The sequence below is a fragment of the Thalia democratica genome, chromosome 7 (genome assembly GCF_965202585.1).
Source record: "Thalia democratica chromosome 7, ktThaDemo2.hap1.1, whole genome shotgun sequence".
Classification (NCBI taxonomy): domain Eukaryota; kingdom Metazoa; phylum Chordata; class Thaliacea; order Salpida; family Salpidae; genus Thalia; species Thalia democratica.
Window position 1 is genome coordinate 60,558,042 of NC_139171.1, and position 24,149 is coordinate 60,582,190.

The following is a 24,149-nucleotide window of genomic DNA, read 5'->3' on the forward strand; positions in this document are numbered from 1 at the left end:
TGATCTATTTTTATACATTCATCTTTAATTCTTCGACTACAATAAATTATTTTCTCATTATCTGAACGTTTGCAGAATAAAAAACTAAGTTATAAAACAATCATTTAAAAAACTTATCAAAACATCGTTATTTAGTATTTTATTCTATTTATTTGGAATAAATGTATTGTTTATTTAATACTATACAAATCAAGTTTCAATTATTTTGTAAAAAATACAAACTTTTTTGAGAACCAAATATAATTTATTCATCACAAATCTCCAAATAAAAGCACTGCAAAACCGTTTAATTAAAAATAAACAAAAAAATAAATTATTAATAAACTTTTGCTAATTTTATTGTGTAAATTGTTAGTTGTAACTAAAATTAATCTAAAAAGTTCAAAGATCTAAAACAAAATCTAGAAAAACAATAAATAAACGTATACAACAAACACAAATAACAATTCCCTAAAGATTTCTCGACTTTAAATTTAACCATTTAATAATTGGAAATATATTTTTTTCACCCACAAAAATTTGTTTAGTTATACAAAAAATTAAATTTGCTTCCAATAAACACCGAAAAATATTCCAATAAAATCAATAAACTCTTTTTCAACTCCACGGACCAAACGAGTGCTAATATTTGAACTACTTGTGAATCGATAAAAATACAAGTTTATATATCCACGTTTCTAAGATGAATATTAAAAACTTGTGATTTTACCGACAGTCTGTTTAGCCTGCAATTGCTATGAAAATTTTGGAACTATTTTCAGAGCAAAAAAACAGGCTAAAAAGGCCTAAATAAACTCCACTGCAAGACCTCCTTAAAACAGAGATCCTATAGTGAAAAAGTTCTGCTAATTTATATAACTAAGAGAGAGCGCCCTCTCAAAAATATGAGAGACTCTCAAAATTGCGAGAGAGTTCAAATAGTAGCACGCGGTCGGTCCGGGGCCGGAAGCTCTCTCGAATGTGGCGCCTCTAGTGTTCAGCGCGCGGCCACTCTCATTGGTGGTTGTCGAGGAAGAAGTATTGTCCGGTTTCCTTCTGTTCGGCGTCCTTCACCGAGTTCTCCTTGTTGATGCGAGGCCTGTTTGGAAATATGTTAAATATTTAATTGAATAATCTTAGTTTGTTATTGATGCGAGGCCTGAAAAACTTCAGTCGGAGTTTTGTTAGAGTGTAATAGTTCATGTAAATATTTATAAGGTTTTTTAAGTCTTCTGCCAACGTATGCAAACATCTTTGCAATCATAAGCACCGTGTTTAAACATCTAAACTTGTGGTTATTTGAAGAAACGTGAAATTAAAAGGATTTGTTTTGTTTGAAAGAGCATGCAAGAGTCTAACTGGGAGAGACTAATAGTTTTAATTACATAAGTTTTAATTACATATTTTTTTGTTTAAGTCTAATAACTCTGATACTAAACAATCAAACTAATACTACTTTTAAAACTATTTTTATGTAGCTGTTAATACTAGTTTTGAAATAAGGTTTAGTTTTATAAGTGCATACCAAGGTCGCACAAACTCAATTTTTTAAGCGGTCACAGAAACTAGAAAAAATAATTATTTTTCGCTTCATGATAGCTGAAACTGCCGACTCGGAATACTCTGATTTAAATTATTTAAAAACTTTATCCATTTTATCTTAAAACCAAAATTATAATTTAATAATAATTTTATAAGTCTAATATAACTCTAGTACTAAACAATCAAACTAATATTACTTTTAAAACTATCCAAATTATCTGTGTTTACTAGCTTTCAAACTTTTATAAGTTTATACCCAAACTCATTTTTAAAACCGGCCACAGAAACTAATCAGTAACCACCCATTTCTTAGTTATCGCTTCATGATAGCTGAAATTGTCCACACTTTATAAAGCACTGGTTTAAATCATTAAAAACTTTAGCCATTTTATCTTGAATCCAAAATCATAACTGAGGCTCCTCGCCCTAATTTTCTAATCACACATTTCAAACCCTGAATGCTTAGTATATTTCTTTTTAAATTATAAGCATCTTTACATTACAGCATCAAGTTCTTGGTAAATTAACTACATAAATTTCATATTTCAATACACCCTAGCTAAGTGATGTTTACAAATTATGGTTCTAACCAGCAAGCTTAATAAATTTAAATTAATAGTTTTTGAAAAGTTGAAGCATTTTATAAAATTTTATGCAGTGTTTCTATACGTTAAGAAAACTAATTTATTCGTGTTCCTTGCGAAAACAAATAACTAATTTATGGTAGTACTCAACTTTGGTTCTTAATAGTTTTTTCAAACATTTTGCCAATAAATGTGAAATTTTCAGAAATTTCAACTAAGGTATTTGCATTCGTTAGCAAAGGGATAAAACATCTACTGTACATCTACAGGGCATTTAAGAAAGAAACATGAAATAATGGTTTCAACTAGTTTGTTTAAGCTATATGCATAATGCATAGAAATTATAGCCAATGCTTATGACTGTACTTTTATCATGGAAGATATTTGGCACATGGCTTGAAGTAAAAATATATTAAAAAAAATTAGAATTTGAAACTATTCGGATCCTTTGTGAATACGATTAATCGATTAAAGGTTTTATCTATAAGCTTGAAGAAATTTAAAGCAATGAAAAATGTGTCTAAGTTTAAAGATACATGGCACAGGGTTTAAAACATAAACAATAAAACAAACCTGAAATTGTTGGGATCCCTTCTGAAGGTGATTGACAAACTTCTCAGGAAATCATTGAAACCATGAACTAGAGGTTTTGGTGACATTGCTACTGTTTTAACTGATGGTGTACCTGTTATTTTGTATTTATTTAATTATTTATAATTTTGTTTGTGAACAAGAGGAAAAATACAGTTACAGAATCAGCCAAACAATTTCCATTATTTTATTAAATATTATTAGTAAATATAAAAATAACCTTCAAATATAATTTCAGAATCAGCCAAACAAGTTCCCATTATTTTATCAAATATTTATGATAGATAAAAAAGTAACCTTCAAATACAATAACAGAATCGGCTAAATAAGTTCCCATTATTTTACTAAATTTTTATAATAAATATAAAATTTACCTTCAAATACAATAACAGAATCGGCTAAATAAGTTCCCATTATTTTACATAAATATTTATACTAAACATAAAAGTTACCTTCAAATACAATAACAGAATCGGCCAAATAAGTTCCCATTATGAAATCGTGCTCCACAACGAATGCTGTCTTCTTGGCGTGCAAAATGTAACGTTTGATAACCTATATATAAAAAATTGTTAATTGAAGTTCATTTTTCTGATAAAGATAAATACATTTAATAAAATTAGTTATTTTCGACCACCTAAAACTATGTTTTTGCATAAATTTATTGTGATAATTAAATTTATTTAAAACAATTTCAGCATGCAGTATGTGGAGTTTGGTTTCTTTAAAAAAAATCAACATTTAATTTTATCACTTAAAATTTCAGGCTAGTCGTACATTTTTCTACGAAGTAAACAAAAAATATTCTACTAAATTATTTTTTGCATATTGAAGGCAGACTGTGTTTATGCGGTTTCAAATGGCTAATGTATCATTGGTAAGAGTATTCATAAAAAACTAGAAGTGTATTTATTCTGGTAATTTTAAGCAATTTTTGTGCCAAAAGTGGTGTTAGGTCACTAAAATTTTCCATCTAACAGTTACCATCAACCGGCTTCTATATTTTGATTTACATTTGTCTGTTTAAAACAGCAGTTTGTATTTTTTATACTATAAGATTTGAAAGTATATGTTAATAAACTGCAGATTTATAATTCAATATATATTTTTGAATCAAGCAGTTGTGGGAAAGACAAAACTTCGTTTGTGTTTGTCACTCGGGCTGACATTAATGTCATCATCAATTTTGACGTGGTTACAACTACATTGAATATTCATATGAAGAAACAAACTATAATTGCATATATATTTATATTTGAAATGTTTATATATTCAATTTTGATGCTAGCATTTGTGTTTATGTTGCTTCAATAATAGCTTCACAGTTCATCAGTAAAAACATTAATTTATCTTTTATTAGTTTCATATTCTTCTAAATAAAATTTAAGCTTTGCAAATAGATAGATTCTTTTAATATTTGAAGATCTTGGACAATAAATCAGTTTTAATTGTGTAAGAAGTTGTTTTAGGAAGCAAATGCAAAGCTCAAATATCATTCAAAGGAAGTAAAAACAATTTTTCAACAAACACATACTAGATAAGATGTGATTTTACGCAGCAAAACAACTATGAGAATATAGAAAAGTCATACTTATTCTTTTAATATCCTGGTTTGAAATGTTTTGTTCGAGTTTCAAACAGCTTTGCATAGTACAGTGCTTATTCATTTATCCGGACTTAACTTATCCGGACAGTTTCGGCCAGAAAAAAATTCAAAACGTTTTTAATAGTAAACACAAAAATTCATTCAAAAAGTTTCACAACTTTTTAAATTCCATGAGTTTTCTGCTGAAAAACGTGAAATAACTATATAACAAACGTCTATTCTTTCTTATTTTAGTAAAACTTCCAACAAAAATTAGTTTGTTAGGAGTGATATGTTTTCGTTAAATTGTCTTTAAACTTAATCAAAGTTTCTCGTTTTTCTTTATGTATATATTTTTTTCTTTGTTTAAATTTTTTTTTTATTTAAAGAGATAGGTTTACATCATTTTTAGTTTTTAAAGATAAATTAAATCTATATTTTTACTTAAAAAAAATTAATCTTTTTTTTAAATTGGTCGTTAGGGCAGGTGGAATTGCAAATGATGAATTTTACTTTCTTAATCCTAAAAAAACGTATATAGTTGCAGAGGGTTAGTAAGTCTGATTTTTTTATACTTTAGAAAAAATAAACTAATTAACTTCTAGTTTAGTTTTTAATATTTTTCATTTTATTATATATTACTCACAATTACTATGTATTTGTTTTTACCTTAAAACTTTTATTATGCATTGCATTATATGCAGCAGTTATATTATTATATAAAAAAAATTGACTTTTTGTACTTATTCGGAATTTTGGTTATCCGGACATGTTTACAGAAAAATCTTGCCCAACGTGTCCGGTTAAATGAATAAGCACTGTACTTACATTTGGCACATTTAACAAAACAAAAGAAATCTTTAAATTTCAGAAGCCAATGATTTCCAATTTCATGGGAAAATTTTAAATGAAGCAGCAATTTCCAAAAACTAGAAAATTTACAACTAGTTTTTTTTCTGTATTTCAAACTAGCCAGAGTGTGTGACAACCCTTATATTAGTGTGGAGTTATTTGTTAAACGGCTGGACATATTTTTATAAACATACTTGTTCAAACTTGTACTACGTTTGATCTTGATAAATTTTATTCAACTTTGATATCACAATGGAGCTTCAAAACGCTTCTTATATAAATAGGGATACTTTTCTTAAGTTTTATTATGTTAAAGATTCTTAAGCTTAAGACACGAATCAACTCAAATTGAAGATTCATATATTAAAAAACATTATTTATTACAAAAACAGACAATTGCTCAGTTTCACCACTAAACAGGTATTCAAACTGCGATTATTGTTCAGAAAGTATAAAATATTGTCAGCAGACCGTATTGTAGACGGTTACAAATTAAAACTTTTGGACGAGTAAGGACCCAAGCTCTACTATTAGTTAAAGAAACCAAAGTTAGTTTATACTTAAACTTGAAGCTAACAATTGTGTCAAAAAGTTGTTACGTCGATTAAAATTGAGTGATTGTTAAAAAAAAAGTTGCTAGTTAATTTATTATTACTAGTTTCCTGCTCAACAGCGTACCAGTATAAATATTGAATTGACCATTCTAACCTCATACCAACAATTACAAGAAGTTTGAACATTAAACTATTTCCAAGTATTCTTGGCAGAAGTAATTTGTTACTAATATTTTACATGAAAATATAATTGCATCTGTGAGCACAAGGTTTTAATTATTTTGGAGATGATTGAACTGTTCTAGCTATACAACAAATTTAAATTTCAAGTTGTTAAGTTATATTTTGCTAGTGTATTAGAAGGAAAACTGCAAAAAATATATGGTTCATAAAAAGCACAGATGGAAGTTACCTATATAGATCAATGTGATTGAGAAAGTCATGAAGTTTTAAGTTTCTATTTAACTGTTTATCAAGCAAGCAGAAACAAGTAAATTGTTTCTTTTTTAAATGGGTGGAGTAAAACAATATTAATTGTTTTTTTTTTCTGAATTAAGTTCAGAAACGGCAACACATGTTTAGAGTTTTAAGCAGATGATGTCAAAATCTTAAATAATTTCAAATATCCGCAAGCTACTTAGATTAAAGTCAAATAATTAAATAAATGTTCAACCTTAGAAACAACGTTAAATTTTGCAGAGTAATGTAAAAAGATTAAACTAAAAACTTCTAATATCTGCAAAGTTTTTCTTTTTTTTTAAACGATTGGACCATTTAATCAATTCTAGGTAAAATAGAACAACATTAATTGTTTTTTATTTAAGTGTAGGAACAGCAATAAATGGTTAGGGTTTTATGCAGATTACATTAAATTTTAAGATAACTACTTTAAATATTCGCAAGCTAGCGAGATGAAGCTGAAATAAAACTTTTTATTTAATTTTTTTATTAAAAATTAAAATTAAATACCTTATTACATTACGTGTTTAAAATTAAAATGGAATTTTGACAAAACAAGGTTATTGTTTAAATATTTCCTTCATATTAGAATATATTTAGACTATTCAAAAGTTTTATATTTTTTTAACAGCAACAATGTATCGAAATTACAAATTAGAACTTTAAATGATCTGCAGTCTGTTGGAATGAACTTCAAAAAAAAAAAAATTTTAATAAATTAAAAAATTTAAATACCTTAGCAGCAACGATACGTTGTTCAGAGTCCAGATAAGCTGAAGGTTCATCGATTAAATAGACATCGGCCGGTTTACCGAGGCACAAAGCTAAAGCCACTCTTTGCAGTTCACCTCCTGTTTTTATAATATAAAATTATTTCGTTTATTCATATTTTTACTACCAAGGCATAAGGATAAAATCGCTCTTTGTGGACTTTTTATTGACAACATTAATTTCATTATATAAAATATTTTGTCAACTACTGGAAACAATTTATATTTTTCAATCTTAATGTTTTTTTTTTTGCATTATTTCAACCAAACAATAATTTAAATAGTATAAAAATTCTTAAAGACAAATAGAAACAAACCTGAAAGATTTTGAATTTCCTGATCTTTGATGTTATCAATCATCAGTGGTTTCATCACATCTGTATTGAACTGAGGATGACTGTAAGCAGCTCTGTAGAAATTTTTGTAAGATATTTGTATGTACTTGATATAACTAATTTATTATTCAATTTATACTCATTTAGTTATGAACTGTTCTAAATTAAAAATGACTGTAGGCTGCCCTGTATGACTTGATTTTAAAAATTAATAAATATTTGTTTTCTCCTAAACTCATTTTAATGATTGAATTAGAGCTATTTTAGGCTGATATAAAAATATAATTTTATTTATTAACACGTTTTTCTGTGTTTTTATTTTTAAAGTACTTGCAAAATATTATGTAATTATAATCATGTTAACTTTGTACTGTAAGTTAAATGGGAAATTGTTTTTTTTTGAATACTTTATTATTAATTAGGCTAATATCCAAAACCGCTATATTTATGACTATTTCTCATTTTATTTTTACGCACATTTTTTATCTACATGCGAATATTGTTGTTATTGCAATTTAACTTAACAACACAAAGAGCTGATTAAAACTTCTTTTGTAGAACTTATTTTATTTAATATTTAAAATAACGATTTAGTACCAGTGCCTGGTAAAAAACAGTAATAACAAATAATAATTAATAAGATTACAAAAATTTAAAGACTGCAAAATTAAAATATACATCTTTAAGACAAGTGTTTAATATTGATTTCAATAAGAACTATTGATTTTTATTGTTTGCTTTTATGGCCAAGCTAAAACATTTTGTATTTACATTACGACGACTATTTTTGCTAAAACGTCAACCAAAAACATTCGTCGAGTTTGTATTGAGCGTCAATTGTAGGAAATGGTCAAATAACTTTTTGAACAGATTTATTTTTGTGTTTATTACCAGGCTTTCAATTCAATTAAGGCGCTTTTATAAGTGCAGTGTTTAAAATTTAGTTAAGACAAAACTGCTTTATAACAGTTGCAAATTATTAACTCCCTTCCAAGAAAGTAACAATTTTAACAATTCAAGCGTTTATACATACACCGAGTTAGAAGCTACTGTTTGTGGGACACTAGCTTACGGACAAGAGGTGCTGTGTTCAAAACAAAGTTAAATTAAACTGTTTTGTAACAGTTACAAATACATACTATGTAAACGTACTTAGACAGAAACAGATGGTATGACAAATTTGTTAAAACTTTAGACGTTTATATATACACCTGTGAAACCGCCGTTTGCGGTAATTGCGATTTTGAGTCAATAGCAAGTTTAAACTTCTTTTATAAGTTATAATAATTGTAAACTGAGTTTGTTTATAACGTGTTCAAGTAGGTGGTCTGTTATTCATTTAATTGTACCAACAACTGATCAGTTCAGTATCAGATTAATGATTTAGTTTCATATTTCCCGTTAAATAAATAAAACTTAATTAGCTTAAACCTTATTTTGTAAGGTATTTAATAATTTTTTTTAACAAAATTACACTTTAATATATTTACTTAAAAAGTAAAAACACTATTTATTAAAAATATTTATTTTTAAAACTAATTTAGAAGACCTATAAGTAAAATATAATTATACCTGATTTTATTGGCAAGCAGGTCCGCGACTGTTCCTTTCGATTTGGGGGAAATTTTTTGGGGCTTGTAACTGATGTTGAGTTCGGGGACCTTATCTCCCGAATCGGGTGCCATTTTACCTGTGATAAGTTGAAATGACATTAGTGAGTTTCGTTTAGCTAAACATGATAAATAAATAAGAAGTGCAGTAAAAATCAATCATTCTATGCAGTCTCTGAAATTTATACTTGACAAATTTCAAGACTTAATGTTTAACTTAGAAGCTAAACCAATAAGTATATCTAACCAGCGAGCATTTTAATGAAAGTAGTTTTTCCGTACTTCATAATTTTTATTTAAACTAATATTTTTAGTTAAATAAACAAAATATAACCATTTTAGTTGATAACTTTTATTATTTTTTACTTACCAGCAAGCATTTTAATGAAAGTTGTTTTTCCGGTTCCGTTTTCTCCGAGCATGACTACAATTTCACTGTCGGTAAATTCCCCCGCATTGATATTCAGTTGGAAGTTTCCCATTTTTTTAGTCATATTTCCGTACCTGTACCTGGAATTCTTCTTGACAATTTCCTCCCTGTCTGCTGTCTCTGATACCTGTGAATTAAATTTTATAATTTAGATTATAGGTTGATGTATTGTGAAAACTATGAATGTTGGGTCAAATTAAATGTTTGAGTTTTAGTGGGGCGTTTGGTTTTAGTGAGGCTCTTCTTAGTTTTTTTGCATTTTGCCAACGTAAGCTAAAGTACAAACAATTTCATCAAACACATCTAAAATGGCATAACCTTTTTGCACTTGCTTATTTCAACGGTAAGTTTCAAAAACTTTTTGTTTTGTTTTGAAGATTATACAACGAAAATATTTGCATTCATTCGTGCACAGAGACATTCGTATTTAAATCTAAATTTGGTTAGAAAGTAGAAAGAAAACCTTCAAGTTTTTTGCCAACAGATATAAATGTTTTTGATAATTTAAAAGTTAATCATAAGCATGGTTGTAAAACAAACTAACTTTTGTTAGAAGCATGGTTAAAACAAAAGTTCGAAATAAGTTGTACTAAATTTTACGTGTAATGGGGTTCTTTTTCACTGTTTCATACATTTAATATTCCAATATCGAATTTGTGTGAAAGCCTTATGATATTTTTAAAAAGTTTCGATGGTAACGATTTATTGGCGAAAGAAAATACAAATTTACTTTCAAAAATTTATTAAAGTTAATTATTTGCAAATGAAAATACTTAGATAAATTAGTTGTATCGATCTGATGTGAAGGTTAACCGCATTAAATACGGCTGAAAGAAATGTTCATGTATTGGTAAAATTTTGACGACCTTACTAACTTTGTGTTTGTAATTGAATAACTATCAAAACGAAATTCGTTTTAAACTATCATGTTACGTCACTGGAATGTTTAAACGTCACTTTGTAAATGTTTAGGGAGAAATTTAAATTTTAAGTAATAAACTTCAACTGAACAAAAAGTTTATTTTTATTTTTTCAATCTGCTTGTTTCTAAATTATATTTATAAAACAAAGTAAATATTTTTAATCAATTCTTTTTATAATTTATAAAAGCACCCGTTATTTTATACTATATTATTATATTTTTTAGTAAGGAAATGCTAGTTGTCAAATATCTCATTTTAAATGTCAAAATAATATAAATCAAAAAATATGGTAAAAATAGTGCTTCATTTACGTACATATAGTTTCACAATAAAAATATCAAAAAAAAAAGACCCAAATTTCAATATAATACAATGGGTTGTTTGATTACTACGTAAAAAAAATTCAATCTGAAACTAATAAAACATTATTATTCTCATATGAGACACAAAACTCACATTTCTTACCTTTTATATATAATATAAAACACAATAAAGGTTGCAGGGAAACATTCCTTGATATCAAAATAACTAAGATGTTTACACACTTTCAACAATACTGACTAAAATATTATCAAGCTTCAGATCAAAGTTTCCCAAAGTGAGTCACATGACCCTTTGAAGCCCGTAAGTAGTAAAGGGGCCACAAAGGAAACATGAGGCTACAATTTGAAACTTATACTGATATTCAACGGGTTGACAAGAAAAGCAAAAAAATATAATGGTAGTTTTGAAACATATAGTAGATACCATGTAACTTTTATTTAGGAAATTTAGTGGGCTATAAGCTGTAAAGGTAAAGTCACAATGCCCTAATTGTAAACTTACACTAGATATTCCGGAGTTGATGAAGGTCTCAGGCGATTTTTTATAAAGGTCTTAGGGAAGGGGCTATAGCTTTTTTAATTTCTTTAAACAGGGCCTTACGAAAAAAGTTAGCCATGTTAGAATAAATTAAAACTAACTCTAAAAGTTAGTTTTTTGCATCTTTAGTTATCTTACTTACTTTTTCTGATGAGTAACTTTTCGCTAATTATGCTAAAACTTCAAAAGATTTTTGCTTTCATTCAAAAAATTTAAAGATTATTAATTCAGAAATTTTAGAAAATAAAACAAACCTTGAAAGTGAGATTAGTTTCTCTGAATCTCAAATTTTCTGAAGGTATGAAACCGTCGAGGAATATGTTGATGCCCTCCCTAACACTAGATGGCATGGTAACCACCCCGTAGGCTCCCGGATGTCCGTACAAACAGCATATGAAGTCTGAATTCATTTTATATATTATACCAATTATTTATTTATTTTCTTATAATCTATTTATTTCATGTGTACTTACATATTTCATGTGCATATGAAGTCTGACATGTAATATGTTTATATATTTATTTTATACATTTTGTACTTATTGTTTATTTATGTAATTATATATTTTATTTTATATGTAATTACTGATTTAATATAATTTTATATATATTTATTTATTTTACTTATAATCTATCTATTTATCAATTATTAACCTGACAAGTAGTCCAACACGGACAAATCGTGCTCCACAACAATCACGTAATTGTTGTCTTCCAACAATGATCTGATGGCCTTGGCTGCGTTCAGTCTGTTTAAATGGGTTTATTAAAACTAATATATATAGTTTTTAAAAGAGATCATGTACTTAACCTGTATAATAAGGTAGCAATTAAAGGTAGACATATTAGATTAATCAGGGCGTGTAAAGTTAGTTATGTTCTTGATGAACTTTTTGTTATCATTTAAGCAATTACTACTGAGACGTAATTGTTGGTTTTATGTAACGACATAATTACCACTCCTCCATCTTAGAATTTTTAAGGCGTATGGGGTAAACAACTGTTTTTAATTGATCTTTGTTTGTAGGGTCTTAACTATCACTTTTCCAGTCATTAAAACCCACTCTTTGAGTCATCAAAACTGTGACCTTAAATTGCCTTGAGCCATTCTAAGTTATTTTTAAACCCTTTAAAAAAATTAAATACTTTTTTTTTTAATTTTAACATAATTTTGAAAATCAAGTTTTGGAATAGCATTGGTAATCTATTAATAAAATATAGATACTGGAACAACTAAATGTTATCTGATAAAAAACTAGATTGAGATTTATAGAATGTCTTAAAAACTATCCTGAGATTTCTCTAAAAAAAGGCTTCAGTAATTTTGAGTTTTAATTCAATTTTAAACTAGCCTGAGTTATCATGACATTTTTCAAAATTGTCTTGAGTATTCCTAAGTGAACCCTATTTTGTATAAAATTTAAATACTCAAATTATGTTTTAAGATATAACCAGTTGAAGTCAGAGAGTACAATTGCTTCTTTATAGGAGGAAAGTAACGGAGAATGAATAAAAATCACTGAAAATCTATTTCCTCCCAGTTTTTTGAAATAAATGACACAAACTTAATTTTTAGTAATTGTTCCTTGCAATACTTAAAAAATATGTTGCAACGTATTTTTTTAATTTTCAAGTCAAGTTATTTTTTCAAAAACTTTTTTTCTAAGAATAAAACTTGACTTTCAAATATTTTTTAAATAAATTTTTATTAATTATTTATTGATTTATTTCATATATCATTACTTATTTTATATTTAATACCTTTGTCTAACATCCAAATAAGAACTGGGTTCGTCAAACATGTAAACATCAGCTTTTTGAACTGCACACAACGCAATTGCAAACCTCTGCAATTCACCTCCAGACAAGTGTTGTACTTCTCTGTTAGAAATAATGATAACTATATAAGTTGTAGTAGGTTTACTTCCAGTTAAATAAAATAGCTTACAACTAATGGATGCTACGATCTAACAAATCACACAGATATTCTTTCCTTATAATAGTATAAATATATAACAAATAAAAATATTATCTGTCGAGTACAGCATTAAGATCTAGCAAATCGCACAGATATTCTTGTCTTATAAAAATACACACATATATAACAAATAATATTATTACCTGTCAAGCACAGCTTTAAGATCTAGCAAATCACACAGATATTCTTGTCTTATAAAAACACAAACATATATAACAAATAATAATAATAATACCTTTCAAGTACAGCATTAAGATCTAGCAAATCACAAAGATATTCTTGTCTTATAAAAACACAAACATATATAACAAATAATAATAATAATACCTTCCAAGAACAGCATTAAGATCTAGCAAATCGCACAGATATTCTTGTCTTCCAGTATCGTCTTTTTTATTCAATAAATCCTGCACTGTTCCTTTTACAGCCTATTTAAATAAATAAGTATTTATATACCTATTATGTATCATGGAAAATTTTTAAAATTAGAACAATTTGTAAAAGATTGCTCTATTTGGATTTAGGCATTTATTCCAATTAAATACACACAAATAATAATAAAAAGTATTACAAATAAAAATATAGTAAACCAGCATATTTCTTTTCGATAAGTAGCTTCTTAGCATTCTTGATTAAACAAATTTATAATATACTAATGACTTAAGGCTATCTTATAAACATAAAAAGCTTGACCTTTATGACTTTTATCAACATAAAAAAGGTTTTATTAAATCCTTGAGTTATTTTTAAATCCAAACTTAAATTTCAGTATATTTTACCAACATTGGGTATCTTATCAACAAATTGAGGCTTTTAAGCAATTTTCAAAATTTACCTTGTTAACATATAAAAATCAATACCATATATATTGAATTCATACCTTGGGAATCTTGTCAACATACTGGGGCTTGATAACAGCTTTCAAATTATTTTCAATAATCCTCTGAAAATAGTTCTGAAGCTCGCTGCCCCTGAAGTAGTTCAGAATTTCCTGCCAGTCCGGGGCATCGCTGAACTTGCCCAAATTCGGCTTCTGCTTTCCCGCCAAAATTTTCAGCGCCGTCGACTTGCCGATTCCGTTGGTTCCGACGAGCCCAAGGACTTCCCCAGATCTGTTTTTTTTAACGTTTACGTTTCTTGGCTTAACAAATTTCAAGTTTTGGTTTTATATAAGAAGAAAATACATTAAATATAAACAATGAGCCACTGGGTCTTAACAAATTGACTTTTATCTAAAACTTGAAAATTTTTATGTTTTAGCCGCAAAAAGTTACATTGATCAACACTAATGATGCTAAAATTAATTTGAGGTTTTTTTCTCACCTTGGAATGGGAAGCCTGTGCAGCTTGAAGGAGTTGGCAGAGTAGCGATGAGTGGTCTCGTTCTCGAGATTGCTCGGCAAGTTGATGATGTTGATTGCGTCGAACGGGCACTGTTGAAATGTTGATTATTACTGTGTTTAGAATATGTAAACACAGTTCTGCCAAAGGACGTTTTTCTTAAAGACACAGAAAAATTAAGAGAAAAAATAAGACGCAAAGTTATAAGTAAAAGTAATGTTACACTTAATAAACTAACCTTATTAATTGAGTAAACAAAAAAATACACTCTCAAAGCAAATACCGTACCACAAAATAAAGTTGATATATGCTTTTATTACACTCAAAAATTAAGCTACCAATAAATTCTTTATACCCCTTTTTACTTTTGTAAGTTAAACAGTTAACAGGAAAAAACAATCTCACCTTTTTAACGCAAATACCGCAACCGATGCAGAGTTCTTCTGAGATGTAGGACACCTTGTCTTTAGGTGTCACTTCAACACAAAGCTTTCCCATCCTCACCACCGGACATCCCTTCTTGCACTCCTGACGACACCTTTTCGGCTTGCACCTGTCATATTAATCCATGTCATTTGAAAGACATAATATAAATGTGTCCTTACAAAATCTTATTATTTGCAGCATATCCTTTACAAATAGTTCAAAACTTCGAGCTATAAATTAAAACTTTAATAATTTTTATGCTTTACGCTAAAGATAAATACAGGCTACTATATTATGTTAAGAGTAAAAAAAAAGTATGTCAAAACAATTATTAATAAATTGAAAAAAAAAAACTAACTCTCACTTAATTTAATATAGAATTTAATTAATAAAGAGTTTTAAAATTAACCTGTCACTACTGACAACAGCGATTCTGGTCGATGCTGAAGTCTGATCTTTCTTGTTTCCTTTACGAGATGACATATTTACTTCTAAATTATAAGTACTGTGAAAATATACTTAATTTAGTATTACTTTTCAACTAAATAGTTAGGTGTATTTTTACGAGATGACATTTTTACTTGTAAACTATAAGTACTGTGAAAAATAATTTATATCTAGTATTACTTATTAATTAACTAGTAAAATGTATATTTATGAGTTGACATTTTTACTTGTAAATTATAAGTACTGTGAAAAATAATATATTTAAAATTATTTATTAATTAACTAGTAAAATGTATATTTTTGAGTTAGCATTCTTAATTGTAAATTATAAGTGCTGTAAAAAATACTTAATTTTGTACTTAATACTACTAGTTAACTAGTAAAATATTTATTTACGAGGTGACATTTTTACTTTTAGATTATAAGTACTGTATAAAATATACTTAATTTTACTTATTTACTAAATAGTAAAATGTATACTTACAAGATGACATATTTACTTGCATTTCATTTAAAAGTACTGTAGAAAATATTTAATTTTACATTTAAAATTACCTATGAACTAAACAGTAAAAATGGGCTGTGAAAAATTTTGGTTAGCAAAGTGGAAGTATTCTATATAACTGCTTTTTCAAATAGCATCACTTTTTTATTTAAGAAGGAGTCATCAATAAAATTAAATGCTTTAAATTGACAAATATGTCAAATCTACACTAATATGTTATGTATAATTACTTTTTGTGTTTTCATATGAAGTATTTAAACCTTAAAAATAAAACTATTTTACTAAGATATAAATATTTTAATACTAGTATACTTAACCTGAAAAGTTTGAAACCACTGTAAAAACAATATCTAGAATTAACATACACAACAGTTTAAAAAAATTACCTAAAGTAAAACAAAGTTATAAGAACAAATAAAGGTGAAATTTTCTAATAAAAAATGTTAGCAGCTAATATAGTTATATAACCTAACAAAATACTTTATGTACCATTTAAACTAAACAACAATTCATTAGTGAAGTTTAAAAAAAACTAGCAGTAATAAACCTAGAATAAAAGATGATTAAAAACACTATTGGTGGAATAAAAAATGTTGAGACAGTAGTGAAGAGTAAACTTATCATTGCTCTAATTATACAAACTAAATACAAGAAATGGTAAAAATAATAATTATAAAATAGCCTAAACAATCTTTTATTACATATAATCAAAACATTATTTACTAGTTTAGTCATTACCTAAAAACTAAATAAAAATCACTTAACAATAACCAAGGTGAAACAACAAGGTATTGTTTTCATACATTTATTATTCTACCCCTTGCAATTACCCAGATGCTTGAACCAAGCTAAAAATAAATAGTATAATAAACATGAAACTTTAGAATTTTCTACATACTTTATCTTATTTAATGCATTTACCCCGTTGAGCAAAACTAATAATCTAATAAAATTGTCTATGAAGTTATAACAAAAAGCTATAAGTTATAACAATTAATCAAATAAACATGAAACTCAATGAAACTGTCTACGTATCATATGCCCTTGCACGCATTCTGGTGCTTCAACAGCCTGTCCTTCCTGTTGAAGCCCTTTGCGCACTTCCCGCACTGAAACTTCTTCACTGCGGAATGCTTAGTCTCAAAGTGCTGCTTCAGATTGCCTTTCGTTGTAAACTTCCAATGGCACACTTCGCATTCGAAATTCTTCTCGTTCAAACAACTCTTCATGTGGGTGGTCAGGTGGCCCTTCTGCCTGAAACTCTTGCCGCAGTTGTCGCACTGAAAGTCCTTTTCTCCCGTGTGAATCAGTAAGTGGTTGTTGAGGTGGGTGACGTGCTTGAACACTTTGTGGCAGAACTTGCATTTGTGGTTCTTCTCCGGGTTGTGCACGGTCTTCCGGTGGTGCACCAGAGCGGGTTGCTGCTTGAACCTGGCGTTGCACAAGTCACACTTGTAGAATTTCTCCTTCCTGTGGATCAGCATGTGCATCTGCAGGCCAGCCCTCCTCGGAAATCCCTTGCCACACTCGTGGCACCTTAAAAGTATTAATAAAAATAAATAAACATAAGCCAGGTAAATTTTTATATTAAATGAACAAGATAATTCATGTATCATTTAATTACATTATATTAAAAAGCTCATAAAGTCACTTTGTAATTTCAATTTTTTGTAAGTAAAAGTTAAAAATAGTGGAAAATATCTAAATAATAGAAATATAAGTTTTGGCAACAACAATCACCTAAAAGGTTTTTCGTTTGTGTGCGTGACCCTGATGTGCTGCAGCGTCAGCTCTTTTGAGCTCGCAAAATTGCAACCAGGAAAAGGGCAGCACATCTTTCTTCCGATCCACCCTGGTCGGTGACTCTCCTTGTAGTGAGCGATCACCTCCTTTTTGTTTCCAAATGTTTGATGGCAAATCTGGCATTGCTGCTTTTGTGGCAGCACCTCAACGATGTACTCTGAGTCTTTGCAGTGGCTGGTCACCTCGTCTTTCCTGCCGGTGTGGATCTCAATAAAGTCTTTTGGGTGGTCTTCATTGTTTTCTGACTTTGGCTTTTCTCTCACTATGACTGGCGGCTTCAGAGCGTCACAAAACTGATGTTCTACAACAACAACAGGTGGCTTAAGCAGGTCCACAACTTCAATTGGTCCGCCACAAGAAGATACATGCTGCAATTCCACAAAATCACCAATTGGTTGGTCCGTCCCTTGAGGCTCTGATTGGCCCATCTCCTCTGTTTTGATTTCAAGCGTCAAAGGGCTACTTTCATTAACAAGAATCTCTCCTGGAACTTCTGAAGCTGATTGAATAACTTCAAATTGCTGGATTTGCTCCTCACCAAGCTGATCATCTTCTTTGAAAACCCAATGCACCTGATCGGCCGGCTCCAAGTCATAAAACTGATTTGTTGGGTCGATTGTCTGGATCATCTTCACACCGTTAATGTATTCCACTGTCTGAACAATGTCAAAGCCAGTGTCTTCTGAATTCTGGATGCCGAGGAGTTCTTGCTCCAGGTTCTGAATTTCATCTTCTGCGGGCAGCCTGTAGGGCTTGTTGTCCTGGTCGTAGAATATTTCCGTGTCAGTGTCCTGGTAGAAAATCTGTCCCGTGTCTTTGCATTCGACCTGGATGAACTTTGAGTCTTCCATCTTTTGTTTAATAAAGTATTTTAACCTGAAAAGTTTTAGTTGAAATAAAAACTAACAAGCGGCTGTTTGAGAGTTAATGATTCTAAAGCAGGCTGTTGTTTGTAATAATAGCTACAAATTAGTAGAAAAAATATATGAACTTTTCAACAAAGGTTTTTATTTAAAGGCTATACTATAGATGGCAAGATGATATTTGTACAACTTTGTCTTAATTTGCAGACTTTTGATAGGCTATCAGTTGCTTTTTTCCATCTAAAAAACTTAAAGTAATTTTAACATGTAGCAGATCAAAGCTGGGGAGTTCAATGTTAGGTTTTAAATATTAGAAAAGAGACCACTTCATTTAATTTTATTTCAATAGCACTTAAGCAATCGTGTTTGTTTAAAACAAAACCTATATAATTAAATAGTCAAAACTATGAGTATATTTGTAAATTGATACAAAATTAAAACAGTCTGTTTTAAATTTTAGCATAAAAATGCTTATTTTTGTAATAGTGCAAGAAAGCTTCACTTTGAAGATAAGAGGTTTTGAGCTTAAATAACCTATACTTAAAACTTTAAAATGGGGGTCACGTTGTTTTTGTAGAAAAAACTTTCTTGGAACCCTACACCTCTATTGACCCAACTCTTTAAGCAAGAAAACCTAGACGGAGAGAGCTATAAGTTATAAGCTAAGTATTAAAAAGATGTATTAAGTCTTAATTGAGTTTCCATGTCATAAAAAATAGTTAAAAATGTTAAACCAATAGCAGGGTTGCCACTTTTCAAAAACAAAAAAACGTGAGTCACCTAAATTGTCCTCTAAGTAAGGTATAGATGTTGGTTCACTTAATTTATTGGTACTACTCATCATAATAAAATCATACCTTATTTAATTAATACCTTATAATTACTATATGCTACTTTAGTCTACTTTCTATAAATCATATGAAACTGTTTCAACAATGTATTTTTTATATAAAATCCACAAAAAAATTGACATAACAAAACTATTTCAAAAATATAAGTTACTTTTAGAAATAATTTGGAATAAGTAAAACTTAACAACAATTTAAGTTAAATAAAAATATACTTAAAAACTTTAACTAATATGAACTAAAAATGTTTAAAGAGCTCTTAAACAATTAAATATTTAAAAAAAAAAACTTCTTTGACTTGAACCATAAAAACACACTAATAAACTTTCATGCAGTTATTACTTAATAATAAAGGCCTAATTCTCAACCTCTAGGTCTTATCAACAGCCATAATAATGATAAGATTGCCTAAGATACTTGCGTTCTAGTTGATTGATTTGTGAAACTCAGCATTCAGACACACACATTCTATTACACTGAGCCATCCTGAGTTTTTTAAAACCAATCAAAAAATACAAAGTCAATAAACATCAAGTTCTTCACTAAAATTGCTAATAAATTAACAAAATATTGAAACTAAATCAACCCAGTCTCATTAAAAATCTATAAAAAAAACCAGCCTGAGTCATCTTGAGTTTGAAAAATAGCTGGTGTTATATTGAACTATTTCAAGTCATTAAGAGACTTTCAAAAATTTCTGTGTTCAAGTTATCCTGAGTATGTGGCAACCCTGATAGTTTTAATGCATATCTAACTGCGCTTTTTAGTTTGTTTTATTTAAAATTTTATAAATCAAGATAGTACTAGTTTAACTCATTAAAAATAGTAAGTCTATCTTTTTTGCTTTTTTATGAGTATGTTGTAAGAAAATCTATAGTTTTAAGAAAATTAGTTGGAATTAATACAGAAAATATTGAAAGTGTTTCCAAAAAGAATGGAAGGTATTAAAACTATTTTAATAAAAAACCACACAGCGTTAGATTATGTAGATTTGAAATATCTTTAAAGAAGGAAGAGTATAACAAGTCTTTGAATTAAATACTTTACTAGGCACGTCTTCAATTGTTTAAATTAGTACTAATATTGTTTATAAGATACTTCAAAAAAGTTAGCTGTTGTTTACATTAAAAAATCTCTACAAATATTTTTTTTCAACTTAACTGTGTTTATTAAATATTGTTTTTAGACTACTTTATAAGCAACTAAACTTAAGGAGGTTCCTAATATGAGAAAACTAAAAATGCAAAAAAAAAAGAACATTTTCTTGAAATCTATTCCCTGCAGCTTTTGGGAATTTTTTTCAATTTATTAAAATTTTATTTTAAAAAACAGAAACATAAATTTTTAACTTTATGTTAACAGAAAGTTTATTTCTTACTTTTTATTGTTGAAACTTTTTCAATTTATCCAAATTTTATTTTTTAAAAACAGAAGAATAATTTAAAAAATTTTTAACTTTATATTAACAGAAAGTTTAGTTCTTACTTTTTATTGTTGAAATTTTTATTTTGCAATTTAACAAAACTTGATCCAAAAGATTTTTAATTAAACTTGATCCAAAAGAGTTTAACAGGGAACATTTCATAAAAAATTGAGGATTCTTACACAAAAGTTTTTTTTTTTTTGAATTTCCAAGAAAACTAATGATAAAAAATTAAGGTCCTTATGTTTGTACCTCAAGTTTTGCAAAAATTATTGAATTAAGTTAATTCAAGTGCTAATATTCTTAAAAAAAACAATAATATTTCAAACTCAAAGGTTTATTGAAAAGTTGATGTAAATTTTTGTAAGTGTCTGAACCCTTTTCTCAAAATATTAAAAAAAAATTCAAATAAATATGCTAACAAAGATTAAAGTTGAAGCAGAGTTTAGGTTTATGCAAATCAATACTTGATTTGTTTTAGTAAGAATTATTAAAATTAATGCAGGCATGAGTTGATCAGAGGTTATAAAAAAATTTGAAAATATTTAAAGGTATGTCTAGAAAAATATTTATTAGAAAAAATAAGTAAATAAAGGTACCAGTTACTTTTACACTTGTTAAATTCAAATGAACTTTTTTGATGCAAGTAGAGTTTGAGAGTTTCACATGTTCCTTATTTATAAGTTTTAATTAAAAAGAGATAAAAAGACTATTCTATTTAAAGTCCATTTCCTCTAAAAAAAATTCAAAAATTTCTCTGGTGAATACTTAATAACATTTAAAAAATGTGCAGGTTTAAATTTTTAAATTATGCATTCTTTAAAAGGTTTAAAAAAAGACTTATAAATTTAAAACCTAATCTTACAGCTTTTTTTAAATATTGCAAGGAGCATTTCCTAAAAACTGCATTTATATATCTCAACAAGCACAAGAGAAGTCTTTATTAGCTCACAGATAAGTTTTTTCCTCCCATAAGTAATCTACTCTCCATTTTAACCCTCTAAATCTTAAAAGCTCAATTGTATATTTATATTCAACTAGCTTACTGGCGATAGTTTTGAAAGTACAACCAAAACAAGGAGTATAAAATAAAAAAATTATCAATTTTTTTTTGAAGTATAATAGTTTTTTTATATAGCGGTAATTTGAATATAAAAAGTATGTGAGAAGTAACTTGTGGCTTAATAACAACTCCACAAAATAAAATAAGTTGAAAAAAGTGATTACCCCCCGCTAATGCCCTTAATTTAATTAAAAAACTTAAAACATACTTAAGAATCTAAATATACCAAAATACTAACAAAGGAATAAAATTAAAAATATATACATATATATTTAAAAATAGCCTGAGATTCAGGAAAAATATAGTAGCTGAATTAAGATTTGAAACAAGCCTTAATTTTTCTATAAGTTCAAATTAGACTGAATTTTGAAAATAACTTTAAACAACATGAATTGTGAATTTTTTTAAATTTTAAACTAGCATAACTAATCAAGTTTTGAAAAAAAAAATCAAACTAATATGAGTTATTCTGAGTGCCTGAGTGTACAGGGTTGCCACTCATTTTTTCAAAATTTTTTTCAGGTTTTCCAAATTTTTTCCAGGTTTTTAAAAGTAAACATTTTTGGGTCTATTTTTAGTCATAAGTTAATTTCTTTATAAGAAACTGTATTAAATAGTACAAAAACATTTAAAAGATGCTGTAATGTTACTTTAAATGTGTTTTTTAATAAAGAAATTTTTGACCATGACAAAAAAATCTTAATATGTGGTAAATTTTTTGTGTCAAATTGAAATTTTAGTACTGAAAATGTTAAAATTATTAAAAATTCCAGGTTTTTAAAGGTTTTTTGGCCAAAATTCCAGGTTTTTTTCAAAATTTCTCATATTCCAGGTTTTTCCAGGTTATTTTTGCGTAAATTGTCAAATTCCAGGTTTTTCTAGGTAAAGTGGCAACCCTGAGTGTAGTTATGTGGGCTAAGTAGGCCAAAACTAATTTTTTTGCAGGTTACATTAAAAGCAAAAAGGTCATTTGTGGACCACAGGACTTTTTAAAAAAGCATTTTGTAAACCTTTATATTTGAAAATCTTGAAACAGCATTTTATTTTTTTCAGCTCCAGGATTGCCAATCTTTTAAATAAAAAACAGCCTGATTACATTAAGCTACATGAGGGTAAGGCAACTATTTTAAAATTTTATATTGGCCCTTAAATAAAAAATTTCAATTCAAGAAATAGCCATTATTCTTATTCACAAAATTATTATTGGCCAACATTGAAAATAATGGACAAGGTTAAAGTTTACATAAATTTTTAAAATGTTCACAGCATCCAGATTTGTTTTAGTTAGAAATCTTAACTAAGGTAATGGGTAGTTTTAAATAACAAATAACTACACAAAATACTACAAATATTAAGACTATAATTAATAAAAAATTAAGGCCATAGTAGGGAGAGGGGGGGTAAAACAATTAATTTTGGTATTTATATGAAAGCTTTAAATACAAACTACAAGCCAGTTTTTACAGAATTCAAAAATATCATTTAACTTTTGAGATATTTTATTTTTTGTAAAAAGTTTCTGATACAAACTTATGGACCCCAAATTTTTTGGGGTCAATTTTCTTGGAAATTTTAAAATTTACTAAAAATGTATCTCCTCCTTTATTTTTCAAGCAATCTTCTGCAAATTTTCAGGAAATGTTCCTTATATCAAAAGGACAAAACAGTACTTAAGAAATTTAATAATTTAAAAAAATAAAAACTTTATTACAAAAATTAAAAAAAAAAAATTTTTTTTTGAAATAATATATTTTTACATTTTATTTTTTCAATTCCAAAGTTAAGTTTTTTTGTTATTGTATAACGATTAGACTGTGAAACTTTGAAGAAGATTGCTTGAAAAATGTAGGAGATAGATTTTAAATAAAATAGTCTTTTTTTTTGCTTTTTTAGTTTTCCCTTCCCATAGGGAACTTATTATGTGGCCCGACTTAGACTGGTCATATCTCAAAAAATAATTTAAATTTTTTAAAACAATAAAAAGCATCTTGAAGCTTTGAAAAAAAATTATAAAATAAGATCAACTTGTAAAAACCATGGCAACCCCCCTATGGCCTTGAAGTTTTAAATAAAAGTTAACCATTAAATCATATTTAGAACTAAATTAATTTGAACATTGTTTTTTATATATAGAATTAGTTATACTAGATATTATCCATTTATTTTGTTTACTTCAAAACATAATTTCACAAAATCTCCAACTTGATAATTTTTATTTCAAAAAATTCTTCTCTACTAGTATATCACATTAAGTAAAAATATCATGTCGTTTTTACTAAAAGCATTTCAACTTTCAGTTACTTTTCAAATGCAAAATGATTTTTTTTTGTTTCAACCAATGCATAGTATTAGTTAAGTAAATAGCAAACTTTTTTGT

General features: G+C 27.7%; 2 protein-coding genes across 2 annotated transcripts; both read right to left on the reverse strand.

Moving 5' to 3' along the window:
- Positions 1–349: 349 nt before the first annotated feature.
- On the reverse strand, positions 350–15,321 carry LOC145840508 (ATP-binding cassette sub-family E member 1-like). Its single transcript, XM_082947793.1, has 15 exons — positions 15,230–15,321; positions 14,800–14,947; positions 14,377–14,486; positions 13,934–14,165; positions 13,381–13,481; positions 12,837–12,956; positions 11,730–11,824; positions 11,330–11,475; positions 9,232–9,418; positions 8,824–8,941; positions 7,234–7,325; positions 6,882–6,997; positions 3,149–3,251; positions 2,679–2,790; positions 350–1,078 (listed from the first exon to the last, which is right to left on the reverse strand). Exons 1-15 carry the CDS (start codon positions 15,301–15,303, stop codon positions 994–996), a joined length of 1,839 nt encoding a protein of 612 aa, XP_082803919.1. The 5' UTR covers positions 15,304–15,321; the 3' UTR covers positions 350–993.
- Positions 15,322–16,806: 1,485 nt separating this feature from the next.
- On the reverse strand, positions 16,807–18,437 carry LOC145841676 (uncharacterized). Its single transcript, XM_082949028.1, has 2 exons — positions 17,513–18,437; positions 16,807–17,308 (listed from the first exon to the last, which is right to left on the reverse strand). Exons 1-2 carry the CDS (start codon positions 18,424–18,426, stop codon positions 16,807–16,809), a joined length of 1,416 nt encoding a protein of 471 aa, XP_082805154.1. The 5' UTR covers positions 18,427–18,437.
- Between the last annotated feature and the right edge of the window lie 5,712 nt (positions 18,438–24,149).